Genomic DNA, 26,468 nt, shown 5'->3' on the forward strand with positions numbered 1-26,468 from the left:
GCCAGGCCAGAAATGCCTACAACAGGAACGTCAAAAAAATAATTTTTCAGATCGGAACTGGGAAACGCCAATAACAGACCCCGCAAGCTCTTCGAATTGGTCAAACACCAATCAAAAAACGGGGCCAAAACTTCGAAAGAAACCCCCAAGTCACTTATATCATCTGAGGAATTCTCCCCTTTTTTCTCTGACAAAATCACAACCTTAGGAAACGAACTCCGATCCGCCACTTACTTTCAACCCCTTCCTTCCGCGTCGCCCACACAGGCCTCACCCAAAAACCAAGCGCACTGGACTTCTTTTCCATCTTAAACCCGAACAACCACTTTAATGACCCACTCCCCTCTAACTGCCTAGTAGCCGCCGCCCAATCCATCATTCCTAGCTGGACGACAATAATCAACGCCTCCCTTCTTCAGGGATCGATACCCGACTCTCTGAAAGCCAGCCAAGTCCTCCCCATCTTAAAAAAAACGTAGCTTGATCCTGTCTCCCCTGACAACTTTAGACTTATTTCTAACATCTCTCTCTTAGCCAAAGTTCTAGAGAAGAGTGTGCAACAGCAGCTAAGCCAGCATATCGCCAACTTCCATCTACTAGATGACTTCCAATCCGGCTTCAGGCCCAGCACGGAAACCACCATTCTCCACATTGTCGATGATGCCCTCCAAGCCCTTGACCAAGGCAAAACCTGTCTACTAATCATCCTTGATCTTTCTTCGGCCTTCGACATGGTCAACCACAAAATACTACTCGAACGCCTCAAACTTAGGATGGGAATGGATGGCGCTGTTCTTGAATGGTTCAGGTCCTTCCTCCATAACCGGGCACAGAGATTCTTAATTAACGGCAACCTGTCCGCCCCCGTCTCCGGTCACTGTTGGAGTCTCCCAAGGATCAACCCTGTCCCCAACCCTCTTCAACCTTTACCTAGAACCGCTTGCCGAAGTACTGCACACTGCAAATATTTCATACCACATGTACGCTGACGACACCCAGATCTACATCAAAATCTCCTCCCTCGAGGAGATTCTTTCCCTGAATGAGGCCTTGAAATTGACTGTCCTCTGGCTCTCCTCCAACCAACTCAAACTCAATGCAAAGACAGAATTCCTACTAATCTCACCTCAGAAAACCAACCATGAGACTCAGATATGGATTAAGGCCATCACAGCCTAGCATTGTGGACTTGGCCAAATCCCTCGGAATAACCCTTGACTGCAACTTGAACATGCAAGACCACCTTAACTCGATGGCCAAATCAGCCAGATTCCACCTAAGCTACCTAAGGAAATTGAAACCCTTCCTTGACACTCCCGACCTGAATATGGCAGCTCTACCCTCTCGGACTTACCCAAGATCTGGCTGGCACCTTTAAAAGCCTGCCTCAATGCGGCCGCCAGACTACTAACAGACTCAAGGGAATTCGACCACATTTCACCTCATCTGAAAGCTTTGAATTGGCTTCCTCTAGAGGCCAGAATCCAACTCAAATTGGCATGTATCAACCACAAGGCCAAGGTATCACAAACTACCCTGCATATCTTGCCCAGAAACTCGTGTTATCCGGCGGTACCAGAAACTCCCGGTCCACCAGAGACCTCTTGCGCCAACCTGCACATTTGCAGAAAAAGAACTTACAATCAGGCCTTCTCTGGGGCCGCACCAAGAATATGGAACTCACTCCCGCCCGCCATTAGAAGAATCCCTTCTATTGCTCGTTTCAAAAAAGATGCGAAAACCTTCCTAATGGGCAAATTCCTAGCCTAAATCTTGCCTTCTAATTTCCCAGAGACTTTGCTCTACCTCCCACTAGTGCATCCCCTGGAGTATCTAGTCACTATCCACCCGGCACCTCTGGGCAATCCACAGTGGAACTTGGGACCTTGCGTTTCTCGCAAAAAGTGATTGTAAATTGTACATACTTTCCCTTTATCCCTTATGTATCCAGCCCCCCCCCCTCCCTCCAAGTCATTGTATACTACTGTTGTTTACTGTAAAGAGCTAGGATACCCTAACGGGTCAAGTTCTCACACTATAAAACTCAAAATAAATAAATATAAATAAACGACCAATACACACCAGAGGAGGAGTCACTATACCTCGTGACTCGAAGACTTCTTTGAAGAAAAATAACTTGTAATTGACCGAACCAAACACTAGATGGCAGGTTAATGCTAAGCATATGTATCTATGGCCAACACATGCTACGAATACTGGTTACTTCTCCATGAAACTCAATGTGTTAGGAGGAAGACTCAACCAAATATCATCCCCCACGCCCCCAACGGGTGAGTGAGGTACATGGAGTGCAGCAAAATCGGATAGTAAGTGTGTATAGGTGCACTGTAAATGAATGTATGAAATGAGATACTCAACTGAATCATGTGCTTGCATCCAAGTAGGCAAGATGTGAAGCTACAATTCAATAGTTACAGGATAATTAAAAATGTTCTTTCTGCTTCCAGCAAAAGCAGACCATCAGGACAGTACAGGTCTCCACTTCTAATGCGTCTGCCATTTTGGATTTGCATGGTAGGCAGAAAGTAGTTCTTGTCCCTCTATTTTACTTCTTTTCATTGAGCCCCTGTTTATATTCTTTCTTGTGGCTTTGTGTCAAGAATTTAGAACTTTAAAGTGGACTTCTCATAACTTGTTTTTTGTCAGAATTTCATGTCTCATTTCTGTTGTTGCTATGCCCTCTAAATAAAACGAGGATACAACTGCACAATCCAATGGTACACACTTCACTGACCTCGGAAAGATGGAAGGCTGAGTCTGTCATGTCAGGATTCAAACTTGTGATCTTCAGATTACTGCTGAAGTCAGCTAATCCTAAATCACTAGGCCATCTTTAGGACATGTCTGGATCTATAGAAATTCTACGTTAACTCACTGAGCTAGAAATGGGAAAATGTATAGACCATAGCAAGTATGCAAATGTGAACCCTTTCAAGCTGCTCAATTCCACTGTACAGTCGCACACAGGAAGAACAATCTGGGGCAAAAATTAAACGACCATTCTTAGGCTGGTTGACCTAAACTACTATTTTAGTATGGAGCGCTCATATTAAACATACTTAGTTTGAATCAGGTCGACAGTATGCTTGAGTTCCTGTATTTTCCCTTGAAATTACTACACATTAGCAAAACATTAGAAGTACACTTAGATTTGCATTTAGTTATAATGGTTTAATGTCTCTTATCATTTGACTTTTTTGTGCTATTCACTCCATCCTAGTGCCAAATGTTAGTATCATGTGGCATACGAGTGACTGGCATTGCTTTCTGGATCTCATCACTGTCAGTGCCACCACACAACCCCAAGAGCTCCAGTGCAAACATAAAAAAACATGTCTTACAATCGTGCCGAAGCTTCAAGCAAGTCCAACTCTCCTGCACAAACCAAGGCAGTTGCAGTGTTCAGAGATCCAATACATTAAAGCTCACAAAAATGTACATACATATATATATTTTATATATTTGAATTCCAGTGTAAGGCTGCCCAAGTCCAGATACAGAAGTTCACATTAAGAAAATAAAAAATAAAAAGTGTGGGGGAAATGTAAGAAGACCAACTGGATTTGTGAAGTATTAACAGGACCTGGGATGAGAAAATGGAATGGAAATATGTCCTTAATGTCGTGAATATTCATGAGTCCTTTCCCCTAACCAACCCTCTATCCCACAGAAGTAGCAAGGTCAGGTTCCCTTCAACCAAAAGCCTAAAGAACCCTAGATGAAAAAGGTACAACAAAACCCTGAAACTTTTGACAAGGACTTTGGGAGATGTATCTAGACTCCCCTGAATGAATGAGACTACAGGGCATAAACCAGGGTTGTGGCTGGGAATCCCATCTTACAGGCATACACAGAGTTCGTCAACACTAGTGCACAGCCATGTACGCAATACAAATACAGTGCACAGCTAAGATGACTGAATCACCTGGGCATTGCAACAATGTTTTAGCTGTTCCTTTGTAGCTCATGGGGCATTAAGAGTTGGGGAACGTATGCATCAATATTCTGCTGCAGAATAACCAGAGGACGTTGTGAAAGTGTGAAGGGTGAGGAGAGAAAGACACAGGAATAGGACCACGAGATGGACAGTGTGCTGTCAGAGAAACCCCTGGGATAGGACCCCTTGATTCCTGGACATGTGGGCATGGACATAGTGGGAGATGAGTCACTTATCCTTGGAGATGAAGAGCGGATTTCATCCTTTCATAAGGCATTGAATAATAATCAACTTGCATTTCCCGCAAGCCCCATCATGGGCCCCCAGCATGCGTTATGGCAGCACCACAGCCCCCCAGTGGAGAAAACCGAGGAAACTTTACATGAGACCGAGGAAGATAGACATACTGGATCAGACTGCACACGTGCGTTCTGACACCAAGTGTTCAAATACGCTCCAGATGGCAGGATGATGGAGCAGGGGGAGGAGGAACAATGCATCATACCCTCTTTAATCAAATAGGAGGGATGGGCCAAAGCCAGGAACCACAAGGCTACATGTGTTGACACTAGTAGGTTGGCACCGGTACTGTAATTGTTCTTGCTAGAGCACTCCGGCTGATTATCACATGACGTGGTGGATTTTTAAGGACACTTAAGTCCATGGCCGACCACCGGCTTGATCCTTATGGATTTGTTCCAGAGGATCCTCGGATACATGACTTGTTTGGCAAGGTGGCTATACTTGTGGATGATCAAGCAAAACGCGTCCTTCCCCCCATACTCCGAAATATGACCTGTATAAAACAGTTTGGCATCAAAGTAGACAGTTTGTTAGCAATGTGGCTCCTCTTGCAGTCCGAGTACAGGAGTTCGAGGCACCCACTGCCATTAACGTGAATCCTTGGCATTCATTTTATTACACAGGAAGGGCATTTTGAGTTCCTCCTGGCCCATAGTTCAGCATAACTGGATAAACGATTTGGCTGGAAAGATGGTGGCCAGTGTGGAGGGGGGCGGAGGGCGGGGAGTGTGTCGGGAGTGCAGAGCAAGTCACTGCTTTTTCTCTCGGGTCGTGATGGTGACCAACTGCTTGGCTGCCTTGGCAATGTCGTAAGCACATTGGATGACCTGCTGCGTCAGGAGCTGGTAGTCCACAGGCGCTCCAGGCTCTGGTGGTACAGTTTTCCGGCACTCACTCTGCAGGCGATAAGCGCTGGCGTTCAGGAGTCGCAGGGAACTACGCACCGTCTCGAGAGCAGGTTTCTGGAGCAAAAGAAGATTGGTTTAGAGTGATGGGGTGGGTGGTCAGGGAAGGAAGAGAAAATATAATTTAACAGAAATAAACTTTTTGAGTAGAATACAAAGCACAGCAGAATCTACTTCAGAAAGTTACCAAACATTCTTCTCTCTTGAAATATATCTGAAAGGTCTCCCTAAACTCTATACTCACACCAGTTTCAGCATAATATAATCTTCTTTATCCATAATGCTAAACTTGATCTCTCCAACCCAATAATATCGTTTGTGTTGTGTTTGTTTCACAAGCAGACACAAGCAATGTCTTTTGAATTTTATTTCCTGGATTCCCGTGGGTGTCCAATTTTCAAAAAATGTATAGGTTTGCTAGGTTTCCCTAGGTGCCGGCAGAGCTAGGATTCAAACTCCACAGCTAGGCACTTTGAAAAAAAGGTGTCAGTTTTCACTGTAAAAATGTGGTGTGTCCACATTGTGTTTTGAGCCGTTTTCTGTCGCGGGCACTAGTTGAGTTACCATTTTTATCGGGAGACTTAGGGTAACCTAGAATTGTAGAGCAACTGTTATTAGCTATTTTGGCCCTCTGTCTCCAGAGTAAAATGATACCTCACTTGTGTGGGTGTCCAATGCAGAATATGCGATTCGATTCGAAAAACTTTATTCGACATTTAAGTCATAAAAGTATCAAAACATCAACCATATACATCAATACAAATTAAAACTAGACATAATTATCAATATAAGTTTACAAAAAATGCTGATGCCTATAGATCCATATTTGTACAATAATATTTGACCCATCTCTGATATACACAATCTAGACAACAAGATATCCTGAACTAAGGATTTTATGAATACAGCTTAATAAATAAACAAGTAAATAAAGGCATCTATTAATAGGTCACTTTAGTACTGATCTGTCTAGACCGTATTATTCAAGCCCACTTAATATATTTTGCCATTGCTATAGCAATATTCGGGCTCGGATCTGAGCACAGGATTCTTAGGGCCACCTCGTGCCTTCGGATTCCTATTAGCCGGCACACAGGTAGTACCCATTTTTTACGCGGTAATACATTAAGGGGACAAAAAAGCACAAAATGACTCAGAGATTCAATCACGTCCCCACACTTTGGGCATTTATCATGAGACCCTTTGGCCCACTTAGATGTGAATGTACGAATCGGGAGGGTACCTATCCTAAACTGGAAGAAAAGCTTGCGATCACTTGGTACTTCAATCAGGCCCCAATACAATTCCTGTCTAGGGCAGGCCTTAAATTCTAGGACTCTAGCTGTCAAACCAGATGTACTCCCCTTTACAGATAATTCCAGCCCGATCATTTCCCAATATTTAGCCTTCACAGTTTCTTTTGAAGGGAAGACCGCATTTAGAGGATCATCCCAGAGGATTCTCCAGCCCAATTTATACAGTAACATTTTTATAGACCTCAGCCAGTCTATTTTGTGAAAAGTATCTTTTTCCATAATTTCCTTTAAGCCCAAAGCGTAATGCTTGAGCTCCACAGTTGTCCACACCCTACGCCAGTACAGCAGAGGGCGCAGATTAGCCGAATCTTGTAAGGTTTTCAGACCAAGGTCCCAAAAAAGAGGTAGCAAGGGAGTACTTTGTGGCACTCCAACAACTTTCCGGATAAACTCGCTCTCCATGACATTCAACCGTTTTGTGTTATTACCAAACCCCCATAACTCAGACCCATATAGGGATGAGCTACGAATCTTTATCGAATAAATTTCGAGAAGTGGGCTAACTGGTTGTGTCTGCGAGGTTTTAAATCTTTTTAAAAGGAATCCTGTCTGTTGTTGGAACTTCAATATAGACAGATCTATTTGGCTTTTCAAACCCATGTTCTTCTGTAACGTGACTCCCAGATAAGTGAACGCATCAACCTGCTCCAAAGGAGAGCCGTTCATAAGGATTACTCCTTTAAAGGGTTTGTAAGACCTGCATGGTTTGGGGCCATTAAGGACCATGAACTTGGTCTTCGCAACATTTATTTCCAGGCCACGTAGCAAGCAGAACTCCTCAAAGCGCCAGAGGGTGAGCTGCAGGCCACTCGGGGTTTTAGAAATCAGCTAAGTGTCGTCCGCGAACATGAGGACTGGGACACGAGAACCAGCCATAGCCGGGGCATCCGAGGGGACCTGGGAGAGGAACTCAGCCACCCCGTTCACGAAGAGCGAGAACAGGGTAGGTGCCAAAACACAACCCTGCCGTACTCCTCGCTCAACGGGGAAGGATTCCGTAACCTCGCCCTACCGTCCCCACCAGACCCTGGCAAAGTTGTCCTCATGTAAACGGACCACCAATGACAGCAACTCCGGTGCCATCCCCAACCCCTCCAGTACTTGCCACAGCTTGCCACGCGGAACTAGATCAAATGCCGCCCGTATGTCAACAAACACCGTACAAAACCCCTTTTTCCAGGACTACTGTCCTCCAATAGAGGACTATAAACCTGAAAACCTGGTCTATGGTGCTGGTTTTAGGACGGAACCCAGCCTGGAGAGGGCTCAGAACATTACTAGCCTCCATCCAGGTCTGGATCTTGCCCAATACCAGCCGGCCCATAATTTTTTGCATAGCATCAATCAAGCTAATGGGCCTGTAGTTACTAGCCAGCGATTTATCCCCTTTTTTATATATAGGGACGATTTCAGCACCTTTCCAGGATTGGGGAATGGCCATTCCCTGAGCTATAGCATTGGCTAAATGAGTAATGTATAAACGCCATCTTTGCCTATCATGCAGAAAAACATCAGCAGGGATGCAATCCATGCCAGGTGCTCGTCCTTGTGTTACCGTGTCCAATGCCCTATCTACCTCCTCAAGACTAAACGCAGAATTGTAATAAAATACATTGTCCTGACAAGATGTGGTGACTTCCTCAACGCCTTTTGCATACTGTGGCTTGAAAAATTCAGCCCAAGAGTTCTGGGGAACGTGGTTGTGCGGGTTATCAGTAATTTCGCCCCTCTTCCATTTGAAAATGTCCCAGTACTTTTTCTGATTTTTATCGATACATGATGCCTTAAGGTCCTGCCACTCACTCTCTTCCCATTCCTTTCTTGCTTTCCATTGAACCCTTCTATAGGTATTACGTGCTGCTTTAATCTTACTTAGATCTTTTGATTTAAGAGCGACACCCAGGTCTCCACGGGCTTGTTTGCAGGAGGCATCATACCATTCCTCCTGTTTTCTTCTAGAAACCTGATTTCCTAAAAAGTGTCTACAAAAATAAAATTTAAGTTTAAAAAATAAATTGTCGTGGATTTTCTCGGTTACTGCTAGAGGTAGACTATTTATGCCCCCTGCCATTATTGATGTCAACGCCTTTTCGACATCCGAAACAATACTGTCTAAAAGATCAGGATGCTCTGCTACTTTATGCCACTTAAGGTGGCGTTCGTCATTGGATATAGCTGCTGCTGGTCCTATCATTTCATACGCTCGACTCGTTCTATCTCCCAAACCCAAATTAAAAGTAGCGACTAATGGATCGTGATCACTTTCAATCCGAGGCTTGACCACCATGTCCACTAAAGTACACCACATCCTCAGGTGCACCAAAAGGTAGTCTATGTTGCTTGCCCTGATACCATTGTCATATGTTTTGCTACACATCCTATCTGATGCAGTTCTGCCATTAGCTGCCCTCAATTGATTGCCCAAGCAAAGCCCTTTCAAATGTAAGGCCGCCTCAGTCCATTTTCTTACTGACTTTACCTCTAACTGTGGGACATCCCATCTAAGTTCTTCCTCTGTTAGAAGCGAGTCATGAGGCCCTAGCGGCTCAAAGGTCGTATTAAAATCTCCCGCAATCAGTGGGAGTACATCAATAGGTCTGGTTTCAACAAGAGTGTCTAGTGCTGATACCACCTCCGATTTTTTCCCATCTGGTAAGCCCCTGGCATACACATTATATATATCAATTTTAAAAGTTAGTGGGAAAATCAACCTAATTCCCAGAATATCATTATTCGAGGTTGGGATAGATTGGATAATACATTCCAAACTCTGTTTGATCCAAATGACCAGACCGCCTACTGGCCGGTCTTTGGACCTTTTCTCTGCAAGGACAAAAAAATTCAGGTAGCCCAACATGAATACTGGCTCTGTTGACCATGTCTCCTGAAAAAGACAAATATCATGCTTACTAACAAAATCTGACCAGAGGGGTGATGATAGTTTAGATCCCAAACCCGCCACATTCCAAGATAAAAACGATATATAGCCAACAGCGTTGATTGCCCCTTCGGCACTCCCAGTATTTGGTATAGGGGAAATAGCAACACCATGCGGGGAAAACAGATTAACCTCACTACTTAACAATTCTTTTTGAAGCACAGCTTGTGAGCCCCGTTCCCCCACCCTAATGGTATTTATTGGGGCAAAAGACCCATTATCACCGCTATTACAATCTATTGGGAGCAACACTCCTTGCTCTAAACCCTCCTCTATCCCTTGAATTGCGTAAACCTTTTCGTGGTTAGGATAACCACATCTCCCATTCTGTCAATCACAATCCGCTAACCCAGATAGCACATCAAATCTATTAATGGACCTTATGTCCTCGAAAGTGCCTCCATTTGTCAAGAATCCCCTTCGTATAGGCCCACCTGAGGGCAGAGATATGGGAGCGTAAAAATAGGACAGTGGCATAGTACATATTAGGGATGAGGGATCATCTTGGGGCCAAGAACAAATGTGTTTCACACAGCGTCTATCCCTAAAGTTAATAATGACGCAATCCCCCTTTATCAACTTAGGTCTCCTGCCCACCCAATTAACTCTTCTGGCGAACAAAATTTCAGCGCACACATGGGCCGGCAATGATCGCTTAGCGTTAAGCCAGTATATACATTTGTTCTTTAGGGCCCTATATGATTCCCTTGCTCCATTCATCAGGGGTGGAACCCCAGTTAGGACCACCACATAAGGGGCTGCTTCGGAAGGAAGATGTATATCAATTAAACCTGGCGAAGCCTGTGGTAGGTGCTGTGCAGATGTAGATTGCTTGTCAATTCTCTCTCTACCAACCCCAGAGCTATGTGGTACATCACGTGATGGGGGATGTTCAACACTTAACAAGTTATACCAACAACTGGTATAACTTGTGTCTCCTGGGGAATGGAGAGGTTATCATTCACAGTACCACTTGCTGATTTGCTATTAGAAGATTTAGTCTCAGAGTATTGGTCTGTCACACTAGGACACTCCTTTTGCGGGCCGGAGCCCTGTCTACGACCCCGTGGCTGAGCCGAGGCAAGTGAAAGTTCCATACATACAAGCCTACTTTCTATAAAGCCCAACCTTTCGTAAATTGGTTCACACAAATTTTTTATAATACTTTCCAATTTTTTCCAAAACGATATGTCTGTATCTTCCATAGTCTTATTCCCCAGAGATAGCAATAGGTTTGGCCTCTCTTCATCAATTATAGGCTTAGGACATGGGACTGCGTCTTTCCTTAAAGCAGAAGCAAAGTCGAGCTTAGCTTTTTTCCCGGCAGCGGTCTGTTGAGTTCCCCTCCGTTTTTTTTTAAAGTTGGAGCTAGTTGTTGTTGGGCAAGACCCGGATTTGTGTTACTAGCAGAACTGGTCTTTATGCTTGACGAAGGCTTTGAATTTGGGACCACATTGCCAGTACTCGAGATAACAGCAATTTCACCCGGAGTTTCTATCAATGGTGAGGAACCAATCATTATTTCATCGTTGTTACGCTCCTCCACCGGAGACGATGCTAAGCATAGCGGATCCGACATAACAATCTGACGACACGGAGGTGATCTTATGTTAGCCATGTTACCCAGAGAGGACCTTTTATCACAGAGGGTGTCCAATGAGAGTCTTTTTTCAGTTAGTTCTATATCCTTAGCGAGCACTGTTTGTACTCGCACCAAGAAATTATCTAATGTTCCCATTAGAACACCCCCAGACGATTGCGTGATGGGGCCATCCCTTTTGGTACGTTTATCCATTATTTTACAATAGACTAATAGCCTCAGTACACAGGGTACACAGGAAATTGCAGGATAGGGCAGTACCTCAACCACTATAATCCAATGGCTGCCCTTGATCAGCAATTGTTAGGAGGGGGTCCCGTTCCGTTCTCTGACGATCTCGGACGGGCTCAGACGGGCCCGCCCTTGGCCCGGGCTTCGCCCCGCACACGTCCTGCTCACGCGAGACTGGGCGTGGCTTAAATAGTCGAAAGGAGGAGTCGGGAAGAGGACCCAGGTGCGCTAACTGATGAATGTGCAAGGCGCGCTGGTCCTCGCAGTCCCAAGAATAAAATGTTCCTTTTTTAAAAAAAAACTTGTTCGTGAACAGCAGCCGGTCAGCTCCTCCAGGGCAACCCCAGCGAGTGGGAGATTTAAAAGCAAGCAATGTCCCAGCCTACCAGCGGCTCCCGCGAAGCGGGGGCCGCGAGGCGTTAAATAGCTTGAGAGGGAGGAGTCGGGAAGAGGACCCAAGTGCGCTAACTGATGAATGTGCAAGGCGCGCTGGTCCTCGCAGTCCCAAGAATAAAATGTTCGTTTTTAAAAAAACACTTGTTCGTGATCAGCAGCTGGTCAGCTCCTCCAGGGAAACCCCAGCGAGTGGGAGATTTAAAAGCAAGCAATGTCCCAGCCTACGAGAATATGCTAAAAACGTAGCGCTTAGAATTCTCTGTGCTATACCCTTAATCCCTATGTTTTTGGCTCATCCCAGTCACAGGCCCCTATCCCACCCACACAAGTGAGGTATCATTCTACTCGGGAGACTGAGGAGAACGCTGTGGGCTAGGACATTTGTGCCGGCACGGTGAGTCCACACAAACATATGTGGAAAATGTGTTTTGTTTTTTTTCAGCAAAATTCTGGGTAGAAAAACATTGGGGGGTCCACGCAAGCCATACCTCACTGGACTCCCCCGGGTGTCTACTTTTCAGAAATGTGTGGGTTTGGTTCCCAAAATGGCCGCCGAGCCCGGGTCAAAATCTCAGGTGACCCCCCCTTACAAAACCAGGTTGTTTTGTGATAGGTAATTGTGTTGTCTCCACAATACGTTTTGGGCCCTTCTCTGCCGTGGGCACTTGGCCCACCCACACGAGTGAGGTACCATTTTTATCGGGAGACTTTGGGGAATGCAGGGTGGTTGGAATTTTATGGATTCACACAGATTCCAGAACTTTCCATCACAGCAATGTGAGGAAAATGTTTTTTTTTTTTTTAAACAAAGTTTGCAAGGGATTCTTGATAACAAAACCTGGTGATAGCCTGACAAGTCACCCCCTCCTAGATTTCCCTGGGTGTCTAGTTTTCAAAAATGTATAGGTTTGCTTGGTTTCCCTAGGTGCCGGCAGAACTAGGGTTCAAAATCCACAGCTAGCCACTTTGCAAAAAAGGGTCAGTTTTCACTGTAAAAATGTGGTCTGTCCACGTTGCGTTTTGGGCCGTTTCCTGTCCCGGGCAATAGGCCTACCCACACAAGTGAGGTACCACTTATCGGAAGACTTTGGGGAATGCAGGGTGGGTGGAATTTTGTGGATCCACTCAGATTAAAGAACGTTCCATCACAGTAATGTGAGGCAAATGTGTTTTTATGGACAAAGTTTGAGGTTTGCAAGGGATTCTGGGTAAAAGAACCTGGTGAGAGCCAGACAAGTCACCCAATCCTGGATTCCCCTGGTTGTCCAATTTTCAAAAATATATAGGTTTGTAGGGCAACTGTTATTATCTATTGACTTTCGCAGAAAGACAATGTGTAAAAAAGAAGTTACTTTGTAAAATGTGCTATAATCCACATGCTAGTATGGGTACAGACAATTAGAGATGTGCAAATAGCTACTGTTTTTAAACTCTATATTTTTTTCCAATTTCAGAAATACATATGTGTCTTTCATCCCGATTTTTCATTGTATATATTTTAACGAATTGCTATATACCCGGTACACAATAAATAATTATTGCAAGACACTGCTCAGTTATTGGCTCTGGGTTCGTCGGTTTCTTGGTGAACCTACAGGTCCTATATATACACCCACAACCAGAAAGGTCCAGTGGATGTAACGGTATATTGCTTTAAAAAAATCTGTCATACTTTGAAGATACAGGTGAAAACGTTGCCACAAATCGCTATTTTTTTTAACTCATTTTCAATTTTTCCTATTGTCAACTGTTAGTTTCTATAAAGAAACCCTGAAGGATCTACAGAAGAGACCCCTTACTGAATCCAGAATCTTGTCTACTTTTCTGAAATGTATAGCTTTCCAGGATCCATTATGAATATGCTACTTACCAGTATGCATCTGTTCTTGGCATGTAGGGCTGCTGACATTCATATCTGTGCATAGATCGCCGCCTAGTGTTGGGTCCTGATGTTTGCACGTTGTTGTCCTGGAAGAGTCTTCGAAGTATCCTGGGATAGGTGACTCCTCCCCTGGACTACAGTGCGCATGGGCATCCTCTCCATCCTCAGATTGTTTTTCGCCATTGTGGCAGTGATGGAGTAGATACAGAAAGTGATGACCATGCTTACAGTAATTCTGAGAGCTGCAGCTGCTACAGGCGCCGGGGAGGAGGGAGGGCGATATGAATGTCAGCAGCCCTACATGCCAAGAACAGATGCATACTAGTAAGTAGCATATTCAGTTCGAGGCATGTGGGCTGCTGAATTCATATCTGTGCATAGAATACATAGCAGTACCTCCTATTAGCGGCGGCTACCAGTGCCAGCTGCAGCGGTCTGAAAAAGAGTTTTGAGAACAGCCTGTCCTACAGCTGCCTGCTGTTTTGATTGCACATCTACACAATAGTGTTTGGTAAATGTGTGTGTAGTGGACCAGGTGGCTGCTCTACATATATCATGTAAAGGAATGTTTCCCAGGAAAGCCATGGAGGCCCCTAACTTACGCGTTGAGTGGGCCCGTGGGGGAATCGTTAATGTGCGTTTAGCCTTTTTATAGCAAATTTGAATACATTTAACGATCCATCTGGCTATACCTGCTTTGGAGATAGCGTTACCTTTGTGGTGTGGGGCACAGGCAACGAAAAGTTGTTTAGTCTTCCTAAAGACCTTAGTCCTGTCGATATAGTACATGAGGGCTCTCTTTACATCTAGTGTATGGAGTGCTCTTTCTGCGACAGTTTGTGGGTTTTGAAAGAAAACAGGCAGTTCAATAGTTTGATTCATGTGGAACTGCGATATCACCTTGGGCATGAATTTGGGGTTGGTACGTAGTACGACCCTGTTGGCGTGAACCTGTATAAATGGCTCTTGAACGGTTAGTGCCTGGAGTTCACTAACTCTCCTCAAAGAAGTGATTGCTACTAGGAAAGCTACTTTCCAGGTGAGGAATTGAATCTCGCATGAGTGTAGAGGTTCGAAGGGTGGACCCATCAGGCGTGTGAGGACCAAGTTGAGGTTCCACATTGGAGCTGGTGGGTGGCTTGGAGGAATTACTCGTTTGAGTCCTTCCAAGAATGCTTTGATGGCTGGCACTCTGAATAAAGAGAGGTGCTGCCTGGTCTGGAGATAGGCTGATATTGCGGTCAAATGGACACGTATTGAGGTGTATGCCAGATTGCCTTCAGGGTCCATCTCTCCGGGGTAGGGGACGTGGTCACCCATGTAGTCCTCCAAAACGTCGGTTTCGGAGTGTGTCGGAGAGAAGGACTGTGGATCTTGGTAAGAGGTATGGAGAGGTTCGTAAAGAACTGGTTCCGAATCCACTGGCAGCTTTTTCTTTAGCGGGATCCGGTAGGAGTCCAAAGCTGGCTCGGAAGTTATTCTCCTCTTGTGGAGCATCATTCTGCTGGTGTCGGCATCGATGATGTGTGATGGTGAAGTCTCCGCAGGAGAGCGTTCGGCAGGTGTGATCCTGGTGTGGGTGACACGTGTTCTGATTTCGAACAGTTTTGGGGCCGTGGATGGTGGCAGGCCAAAAGTGATGTTGGCCGGTGCTGGAGAAGCTTTTTGAGCTTTTTTCAGCTCGGAGCCCGACGTGTCCTGGAGGGCTGCTTTGTCTTTGATGCGTTGCAAGGATGCTGCAACTTGCCGCACCTGGAGCGCCGACGGTTCTTTGGTGCCGACCGGTTCTGTAGAGGCGGGCGTGGACTTCTTCGGCACCACTGGGTCATCGAGTCGAGGAGAGGTAGTAGCCGTCGACGGCGTCGATGATTGTGCCTTTGGTGCTGCTTTCGAAGCGGTGTGAGACGCAGCAGCCATTTTGACCTTTGTGGTCGGAGCCGATTGTTTCGGTGCCGGGAGCCGAGGCGGTTTGGCGGTACCGATGGTCTTTTTCCGTGTTTCGGCGCCGACGTCGGCTGCTGCAAGCTCGGCACCGAAGTCCCGTTTGGCGCGGTCGGTGCCGACGGGTTTGGCTGGCGTCGAAGGTGTGGTGGGCTTCGATCCGACCAGTGTCACTTTCCGTTTTGGTTTCTGATGAACCAATACGGCTTTTGGTTTCGATGAAGGGAAACCAGTCGTTTTGGGTAGTAATGGCTGCCGCTGAATGTCCGAGGCCGGGCCAGAGGGCGGGGCCGAAGAACTGCGTGATAGGTCTTGGGTAAGGCCCGAAGGCGATCCCTCGACGGAGCCATAGACTGACGCACTGGGATATCCTCAGTCTGTACGGGTAGGCCTTGCTCGTCACCGGAGCTACTCTCTTCGGCCCCTAAGGCCTCATCGTAGTCTCCTACCTCGGTGTCGGCTTCGTCTCTGTGAAAGAGTCGTTCTTCGATGTCTTCCGATCCGGAGTCGTGTTCGGAAGCGGGGCTGGAGGGTAGGTTCTCCACGTCTTCGACATCTTCCTCCTCGGCGTTGAAGATGTTGGTCGGGGCCGGTGCCGCTTGCTGCGCTTCAAGTCTCGCTGCTCGTCGATTCCGGAGAGTCTTCTTGGATCTGAATCGGGCACAGGCCATACATGTGGACTCGTCGTGATCCGGTGAAAGGCATTTGTTGCACACCGGGTGGACGTCGACATGGGGATATTTCGCATTGCATACAGGACACCGCTTGAATGGTGTCCTCGATTCCATCGTCGATGTCGGGTCGATGGTCGGGTATGATGCGAAAGAGTTGATTTTGAAGTTAGTAAACTAACAAATAACTATCGATACCGATCGGGAACAGTACCAACGCAAAACTAAAGGCCTTTTGGCCTGTAAAAAGTTTTTCCTAACTTGAGTCAAGATAAGCACATCCGAACCCAATGGCGGAAAAAAACAATCTGAGGATGGAGAGGATGCCCATGCGCACTGTAGTCCAGGGGAGGAGTCACCTATCCCAGGATACTTCGAAGACTCTTCCAGGACAACAACGTGCAAACATCCGGACCCAACACTAGGCGGCGATCTATGCACAGATATGAATTCAGCAGCCCACATGCCTCGAACTTGCTTTCATACCCATTTCTACCATTAACTGGAAGAAGGTTGAAAGCACAGAAAATAGCAAAAATAGGCTATGTCCCTGTAAAATGCCAAAACTATGTCAAAAATGTTGGTTTTCTGACAAAAGTCTGAAAGCTGGGAAGATGGTATTTTCAGCACCAGAAACCCTTTGTTGGTGCCATTTGCTGGGGAAAAACAGACGCTTTCATTTGCAGCACTTTTTCCCATTTTTCCCCAAAAAACAACATTTAGCTGTATTGTGGCTAATTTCTGGGTCCCCTCCAGGGTAATCAAAAAAACCTGGGTACCTTTAGAATCCCCATGATAATGGAAGAAAAGGACACAACTTTGGCGTGGATACCTTGAGGTCAAAACGTTACAGGGGCCTATGCACGAACTACCCCAAATAGCCAACAAAAGGCTTAGCACAATGGGGAGAGGCCTAGCAGCGAAGGGGTCAAACCCTCGACCTCCTGCCAGGCCTTGACCCTAAACAGCCAGAGCTCCACAGCTTTCTTTCCCCTTCCGCCCAGGCCATCTTTCCTTTGTACTTATAAAGTGCACATTCTAAACTGAAAGTAGGAAGAAAGCACCCATGCCATTGTTGAAAGGTAGGGGGTTGAGCCAGGCCATGGCAATGCAAAGACGACATACAGCCATTGCAATAAATAGTAAGAATTCTCCAGATAAAGAATCCCCTGCAACTCAGTAACATTATTTGAGGGGTCAGAACCAAATTAATTTTCAACACTTTACTAAAAATTCAGAGACTGAAGCCTTGAGAGCTTCTAACCTTGGACAGGTACAAAACATGTGTATAAAGTCTGCCTCTAATACACCACAACGTGGGCAACTTATCCCCTCTGTACCACCCCACTTTGCAATCTGCACCGGGGTAAAACATGAATCAAAGATTGTTTTGTAGTGCTGGGCCTGTAGACCCAATAAACAAAGCACCGTGCGACTGAGCTCCAGGGATTTAAAAAAGCTAAGATCGTTTACTTCAAGTTTCTGTTGCCACCTATTATTATGTTTTCTCAAGGTCATCTCGGGTACTTGTACATAACTCCGAATAAATCATGCTAATCGTGCACTCTGCATCCCCTAGTAATTGGTCCAGGAGCGAAAGTCACGAATCTGCAGGTACACCGGAGTTCTTCGAAGAAGACCAGCTCCCACCTCAACGAGCAAGCATCTTGAAATAACCCTGGTAGAAGCGGATTCCTCTGCAGCGGAGTATAACGGTTTAGTCTGCCAAGCCCAGCCTTCTGTCCAAATGTGGCCCCGATTTTAAAGGCAGCCTTTAGCATCTATAATTAGACTTCTTTTATAATAACTGGGTTTCACAAGCTTTCGGAAACACCCAATGGCTTCTGGGCCAATAAGCAATTCGTAGATACGTGCTGTACTAGCACCTGCCCCTCTGCATCCCTTCCAAAGAGAGATCTCATATAATGAAAGGCAGCAGCATTATGGTAGAGTTTCAAGTTTGGAAGTGCCCACCCTCCCCTCTCTCTGGGCAGAGTGAGAAACCGAATAGCCCTCCTTGTTTTACCATACGCCCAGATAAATCTGGCGAGCAAGAGATCTAAAGCTTTGAACAATACATTTTCAAATGCTAGCAAGATAGCGCGAAAAAGATACAGCACCGTTGGTAAAAAAACTAAAACATTTAAAATATTAAATCTACCACCAATAGATAGATGTAAATTATCCCACCTCAGCAGGTCCTGTTTTACCTTCACCATTATTGGTGCTAGATTACTCAAAACTAGCTGATCCAAGTTAGCACTAATAGTAATACCAAGGTAAATTGCTTGTTCCACTACCCGCAAGTCTTGCAGAGTTACTCACCTATTCACTACAATCTGTATCTTTTTGGAGTTCAAGGTATAACCCTAAAATTCACCAAACTTAGCAGCTTCCTCTTTCTCTATCAGCATTGCTGCATACCGTGATGATATCCGCATAGGGTAAGATTTTTGTCTCCCTGCCAAATCGTATGATGGATGGCATAGCGATATTGGCCTCTAACCCGCGAATAAAGGGGATGATGTACAATGCAAAAAGCAGGAGAGAGCAAGGACACCTCTGCCTTGTACCCCTAAAAATCTGGATTGAACCAGGATTGTCCATTCATCATTTGAAGCCGGACCACAGGATTGTGATAAATTGTCTGCATCGCCTTAATATACCTCCTCCCTAGTCAAAGGCAACCCGTACGTTTCCATAGATAATGCCAAGTGACCCTGTTGAATGCTTTTTCAGCATCCAACAGGGCCACTGTCATGGGCTCGCAAGCAACATCAGCTGTACCAAAGAGACATGATCCCACCAGACATGATCAGTAGTGTCCCTCCCAGAGATGAAGCTGTGTTGATTAGGGGAGACCAGCTTGGCAATAATGCTACCCAACTGCTGGGCTAGAATCTTGGAATGACTGCAGAAAATGATGATAGAACAATAACAAGAAACAAGTCTTTCTTTAGAAAAATCACATCAAATGTTGAAGCTACACGCTCTAATATTCAACAATGGACTCAGAGAAAATCAGAAAGAATTGCTAAAAGACAAAAAAGATTAATTGAACGTTGTTGATCTGTTTACCTTGCTCACATTTTTCTCATTTCTATTATTATTCTATTTAATTTATTTTAGGGGGGAGGGGGGAGAATGTAGTAATGTGTAAATGACACTATGTATTCATTAGTTCCAAAAAGAATGTTAAGACTGAAGGAATGCTCAAGGGGCATTCAATTGATGTACTGGGATAAGTGTGGAGGCTGATTTACAAGCTCCATTAAAGGACATTACTAAATTATATTCATTGTGTCTGGAAGACTCCTTTACAGATATCCTCAACAGAGTTATCAGCACCCAAAAAATCCCAATCTTCCTGAGAAACATTTGGCATAGTTGTCAAAGCCAAATATTGCTCAATAGCTCAATCCTCCACAAGGGGCTGTGCTTGATATAACCCATGTTCCCTCAGGGGTGCGCACTTGTGTGTGCACCATGCTTCCTTGAAGTGCCCAGTGTCTTTTATGGTGCGCGCAGGCCACTCTAGAAACCCTTCAAGAGCATTTTGAGTCAAAATAAATGCACGTCTTTCAGAAAGGCCCGTGTGTGAAAGGCATTAAATCAACAGTTAAATTTGCTGCACATCAACAAAGATTCAGTAACCCAGAAGGGAAGAGAGGCAGAAATGTCCTGCGCTATGATAGCAGCAAACAGTGCCGTTAGCCTAAAGATGAGGAAGATGCAGGGGGCGAATGGGCACTCAGAGAAAAGAAAGGTGGCTTTGCCTTTAATTTACAATAAAAAGTGCATGAGCCAATAAATTAGGAAGTAGAGCAAAGACAAGTTTATGTTCTCACTTCACTGTGAGAGCCGAGCTTTGAAAATGTTAGAGGTAAATGTTAATCATGCAACAAACACAGGGTAGAAATGTGATAAAGCCTTTTCAAAATTAAAGAAAGGGTATTTCTCTAAAGTTTCAGCGTAGTATATCAGATTACATGACTGCACTGAGAGATGTTTATTAAAAGTGATAGTTTTTTTTTAATAAACTTAGACACATTCAGGCCTCTTGCTCTGACAACGAATCAAGAAGCCAGCCAGTTTTCTTGTGCATCCAGTAAGTAGCCTAGACTCTTATTATACACGGATCAACATTACAGTCTATTAAATCAACACAAAAGAGGATTTTGTGCAGCTTACATACTGAACTTATGTATTTGAAGGTGCTTTCATATGTGATACTGGAGAAAAGAGACGCAGTGAAATAAAATATTTGCATAGAATCCATACTTGCATAGAACCCAGTACTAGAACTGGAAAACATTTACTATAGGAACCTATACATTAGGGTTCAAGCTGTGCAGAGGAAAGTGAGATGAGTCATGAGGGGCAGAGCTTGAAAAACAGAGTCTGAAAGTCAACTTGAACACTTATTTAAAAAACAAAATCTGCTGCAAAGAAATCATTGCATGCACAGCAATTTGGAAGGGATTATAATAGCGAGAAGATATATCTAGTGGTCAACAGTTCTGGGAGAGGTCTGTGTTTTGCCCAGTCAAAGTTTTGACGCAAAGTAGAATAGAGGGTTAATGTGTCTGCACATCGTATTCTATGCAGATCACACATTGGTGTTTTGTTTAGAGAGGCAAGTGGGCTTCTGCTTTTGATTCTGAGATCATTTTGTTACTTCCAGTTGAGAAGTTGCAAGCCTTCTAATACAGCACAGTGATTTATCAGCATCAATGAGCTGCATGCAAACTGTAGGTCAGGGGTTTAGATCCTTATTGATTTTTTCCTCAATCTGTTATTCCACGATTGCAAAGAAGGGTTCCCTTGGGAATTAATAAAGTCCTGTTAGTACAAAAAACAATCCCTGTAACGATTTATATCCTTAATTTGTTTCTCTCACCATTAATTCTAAATGTGTAATGTTTACAAGTATGGATAATATGTTATTAATACTCCAATAACGCTCATTCTCTTATGTAACATTTCCTGTACATTGTTTACGCACACATGATTTATTGTGCCCCTATGCGTGACGTGAAGCGCTCTGACCCACTACACTGTAATGAGTAGCACCATAAAAGAATTAAATAAAAAAATTAAGTGCCATTTAGAATAATAGTTGCATAATTACTCATACAGACCGATAAAGCCTCCGCCCTTACAATGCAGGCACATCTCTTACACAGGGAGTTGAACAAAGTTAAAAAAACTGACTCCAATAGTTTCTCTTAAGCACTTGTGAAGTGGGAACAAGTTATGCACCTTTATTTCCTTCCATTTTAGTGGCATCTAGGAGTTAAGCTTCAGAAGGCTCCAAGCCAGGATGACACATGAACAAAAGGAGGACAGATGGCTCTTTAAATCAGGACTTTGTTTTGGGCCTAGTAGAGATCTAAAATGAGAACGCCTCCTGACAAATTGCAGGCACTGCTAAATGTATAAAGGTGTCAGCAAAATGATATCAGGACACATTCAGCATGTTTCCCTTTGCTGTCCAGATCCAGTCTAGACCTAGCTACCAGAACCAGGATCCCACTTACCTTCCAGCACTAATAGAATCGCATTATTTGGTGATAGTGGACTGTGCAGGTAAGCAATAACATGGGTATCTCGTTCTGTATTTTACATCTACCTAACATGGTTCACAAAAGGAAGTCAGGCTAATTAAACATGTGGTTTAGCCCATGGTCAGAAAATTCAGAAGCCTGCAAGGAAGGGGCTCTTCAGTGAGGGGAAGAAACCTCAGAGAAACGCCTATACCCATGCTCTCTGCGACGGGATGAAATCCATAATATCACAGGCTAAGTATTGAGCACTGAAATATTGAGAAGAGAAGTGCATATTGGTAACTATAGACTTACTATTCTCAACTCCACCTCTGAATATATATTATATATAATATATATACACATATCTCCTTTTCACAAGTCCCATCTATTAAGATGAGTGCCCTGTTCGTGAGTGCGGACTCGCAAAAATATTCACAAGACTCCTACAACAAGTACTCGGGCACTCACTGGGGTCAATTTTTCAGCAACACTGCCTTTCTCAATATTTGCTGATAAAAAAAACTGCCACCAACAAATCTTTTTAAATGCTACAAACCGCTCTCCCATTGGAGGACAGAGAGTGGACACAAAGCAAGCAGTCCAAGCCGTCCGAGTTCAACCCATTGTTCTCGACCAGCATCTTGTCATGTCAAATATTTAATAGCATCCTCTGGCATCATTAACATAACCTAGATAATGTCAGTCAAATATCAACACATTATGTAGTCTTGCTATTGAATTATAAGTGCAGGAGAAAACCAATACTTGCTGGTATTATCAACAAGCGGATGGTAAGTTTTTCATCCTCCCTTCAATTGTGCGCATATCGGCTGCCACTTATTTGGTGTAAAAGAAATCCATCGCAGTCTGGCATTCCTTGTGCTTGGGAATGTGTTTTTAACTACAAACTTCCCCCTTGTCTGCTGCAGGTTTTCTCACTGCAGTCCTCAGGCACATACAAGTAGGTATTTTGTCTGGTGGTGCTGAGAGAGGCAATGAGATGTTCTGCGGTGACCTTGTTCCAGCTACGACCAGGGTGGGGGGTGTTGGCAGTGGTGGACGTGGGTGTAGTGAACGCAAAGTGCATGCAGTGGTGGTCGGTCCAGAGGAGTTTGGTGGTGTGGTTGTAGGTGATGTTTATGTTGGTGGAGAAGACGGGGGTCGAGCGTGTCTCCCGCTGCGTGGGTCGAATGGGTGACTAGCTGCTAGAGTCCGTTATTGGCGAGGTTCCAGAAGGGAAGCGATGTTCTGGTCACTGGGGTTGTCCAGGTGAAAGTTGAGGTCGCCAAGTATGATGTAATTAGTGGATGCTAGAGCCTGGGGTGGGAAGAAGTAGACGATGGAGTCGGTGAAGGGCGGGCACGGGCCATGAGGCCTGTATACAAAGGTGCTACGAGGGTGGTGTTGGGATTGATCTGGACTTGGAAGTTAAGGTGTTCAATGGTTGTCATTGGGTCGTCCAAGTGGGTGGTCCGGGGGAAGTTGTTCTTGTGGACGCTGGCGATTCCTCCTCCTAGTTGGTGGGTGTAGTCCTTGCAGGTGATTTTGTAGCTGTCTGGGATGGCGGTGATGATGTCTGGGTGAGAGCTGGGGTTAGTCCAGGTTTCGGTGATGAAGGTGATGTAGGGAGAGACGTAGACGAGGAGGTATCCGATTTCTGTGGCATTTGTGGAGGGGCGCGTGTTGAGGAGGCTGCAGCTGAGCCGGTCGGGTGCGTTGTTGGTCAGAAGGGCGGCAAGAGGAGCTCGAGTGTGGAGGTGGGCGAGGGTGTAGCTGCAGTGTCGGCAGGAGAAGGGTCCTTGGGTATCCTTCAGTGACGCAAGGTCATTGCATCCTATGTTGAGGGTGAAGAGGGTGCTGGCTTCGTATCGGTGGAAGGTTCGAGAATCGGGGTCCGTGCAGTGGCCGCTATTAAGTAGAATGGGGGTGGACAGCTGGGAGGCAGGAAGCACTGGGAGGAAAGTGTCACTGGAGGTGGGCAGGGCCACGGCGGATCGCAGAGGCAAGAGTGGTAAAAGGAGAAAAGTGCAAAAGGGACAGAAAAAGAATTAGAAAAAAATAGTGGCACTGAAATATCCTATTGAAAACCTTGCACAGTGCAGACACTGTGCTGGGCTCTCCCGTGCCTCCATCTCGAGAGCTACAATAAGGATTGATGGCCTCAGTATGTTTTCCGGATCCTCTTGTGGAAGTTCTTAGTGATGCAGTGGTGGGACCAAAACATGCAACTTCCAAGGTCAAGTCCATCCTCGCTGCGGTACAGGAAAATTCAAAGAAATGAAAGGCAACTTTTGCGACTGCAAGAGCAGCATCGCAAACCTACATTGCAATTCATTTTGACCCCAAACATAATGTAAGAACTGTTTGAATTAAAAGTACAAACTTTTACTTATTGTATTCTTTTCATGTTAACAGAATGATGACCACGATAGTGGATAAATAGCTGTTTATACAATAAAGGTCAATAAAATTAAATACTATGTTCTTTCGATGCTGGAAACCATCCCTAGTGATGCTAACTGGGATGGTTGCACACTGGTTTTTCGGGTCTAAAGCTGAGCAGGAGTGAATATGCACAAAAATGTGAACTCAATAGAGCCACGTTCTGGAAAGACCAATATGTGACAGCCGGATGCCAAGATGTAGGACTTACCTTTGGGAAGAGAGATGCCATCTCTGTAACCGCGGTATGGATTTTTTCCGAGCATGGTACAAAACTGGGAAAGAGAAACACATTTAAAACTTTTTATTACCACACTGGCTGGAGTACCTTGGTGTTTCATGGCATGCATAATTCACTTCTTTGCACACACACAGAAGCTGAAGCAAAGATAAAACATTAAAAAACATCATCCAATTGAAATCTTCTCAGAAGCACAAGGTAATGAATTGTAAAATTAGCCACACCGGGTGCAGAACTCGTAAAGAAAGACTGCATGGAGTTCTTTAAAAGGTAATTTTTACTTAGCACGCTCAATGGAAAACAAATACTTACTATGCAATTTTATATTTTATTGCAGTACTTTTCATTTAAAAAAATGAAGTGGTTGACAAATAATCACAAATGGCACATGTTGATTTCCGTAAAGATTGTTTAGTTTCAACAGAAAAATAATAATGAAATTAAGTGCGCTTTCAATTGCAGCACAGAATCAATTAAATGAATACATTGTGCATTTGCATAATCAAGGAGTTTTCTATGTCCTGGGACGCATTGGAAAACAAGCCACGCGGAATTTGGATATTCGAAGAAATTGTGTTCTGAAACTGATTTGGTCAATAACATAATTAACCAATCTGGCAGGCAATCCCAGTGGTTCGACCTGACCACGGCCCACATGAATCATGGTTAAGGGTTTAAATATTTTTTTTTAATAGTAACGAAATAAAGAGTGTGATAGACACCTACTCTCTGTTATCCCGTTAAGAACTTCCCAGAACAAAAGCTCTTCTGATTGCATGGTGTACAAATTCTAGAAGTATCCAGAAACTGACAAGATAGTTCCATGGGTTAATGCATTACCCAATATATTTGTAGGCAAGATCATATATTCAAATCCCTGCAAGTGCGATGAATGTATTATGTGGTGCCATTAGACAATGGCGGACATGTTCAAAGGAGTAGTCTCTGTAAAATCCAGGTGCAACGCGTGATGTGGCTTGGTGCACCAGAGGCGCCCAAATAACACACTTCCATGAAATATTCCAGGAGTGGGGTTAGAATAGGAAACCATCCTTTCCAAAAACATTTAGTGTGCATAGTACTTGCACACCACTGCCATCTGCAATTTCCTATTCAAGTTCAGTCCTCTACGTATGGGTAGCCTCAGGGTACAGAGTCGCTTCCGGGTTACCTAAGGGGACCTTTCAGAGACTAAGCCTGCACAGTGTGGTAGCAGGAGCTGAATAAGGCAGAGACACAGTCCCACTGTCCACCCTCAGTTTTGAAAAACTCCACAAAAACAAGTCTTCCCGATTCTCTCCGCTCGCTGAATTTGGCAGGCTATTTTGACTGATTCATTTCATGCCTTTCAAGTCCTAAAGCCCCTCACCTTAGCACTGGTCATACTTTGATAGCAGGGCTTACAGCATGCATGCATCCAACTAAGAGGATGGGAGGTGCATGTGTCAATAGGGCCAGACAATAACATTCTGGCAGAGTCACACTCGGGCACACCAATCACAACTGTTTCCTGCACTGGTACTAATGGACATAAGAAAGCATCCAACTATGTAATGCAAAGTTTCATCACTAGTCAAAGAAGAAACCCAACAACTTGCAGCACAAGTCTCTATGGAAACCAGAGTTTGTATCACTCGCCAAAGAGGAAGCAAAAGCTCTATAATTCTGCACACAGGTAAGCATACAGTCTTGCATACAACGTGATACGCTGCTTGTACAAGGTAAGGCTGGGTCTTCTGTCCCCCCTCGGAGGCGAGCAGGCTTTTATGCCTTACGTGAGCCTTTTGCTCTCGAAGCCTCTTTCTCCCCCCTAGGAGAGCATGATGCACTCTTCCAGGTCAGGCAGAGGCACTACTTCCGGTATCGGCACAGGCCCAGCGAACCCTAAGGTACCAGTCAGATGATAATGATGCTATCTTAAAATGATATCTTCTGGTGAGCCTCTTGTTCAGCCCTTTTCAACCTCCCAGGTAAGCACAAAGTGAACTGACGGCTGATAACGTTTTATGGCCTGGTGCGACTCTCGGCTAAGCACACAACCTTGGGTTGGGACTGCTGCATCTCGCGAGTCTATGGAACGTGAAATGCAGTGTTT

General features: G+C 44.8%; 1 protein-coding gene across 12 annotated transcripts in view; it reads right to left on the bottom strand.

Moving 5' to 3' along the window:
• Positions 1–3,171: 3,171 nt before the first annotated feature.
• The window catches only part of GIT1 (GIT ArfGAP 1), a 294,885-nt gene continuing 271,588 nt past the window's right edge, over positions 3,172–26,468 (bottom strand). For all 12 annotated transcript variants that reach the window (XM_085649217.1, XM_085649216.1, XM_085649213.1 and 9 more), the window contains 2 exons: positions 24,344–24,407; positions 3,172–5,223 (listed from right to left, as the gene is read on the bottom strand). In XM_085649217.1, coding sequence (XP_085505343.1) covers positions 5,011–5,223; positions 24,344–24,407 — 277 coding nt within the window. In that variant the 3' untranslated portion in view covers positions 3,172–5,010. The remainder of the gene's footprint in view (positions 5,224–24,343; positions 24,408–26,468) is intronic.

Source organism: Triturus cristatus, chromosome 3_2 (assembly GCF_964204655.1).
Source record: "Triturus cristatus chromosome 3_2, aTriCri1.1, whole genome shotgun sequence".
In the NCBI taxonomy this organism is placed as follows: Eukaryota; Metazoa; Chordata; class Amphibia; order Caudata; family Salamandridae; genus Triturus; species Triturus cristatus.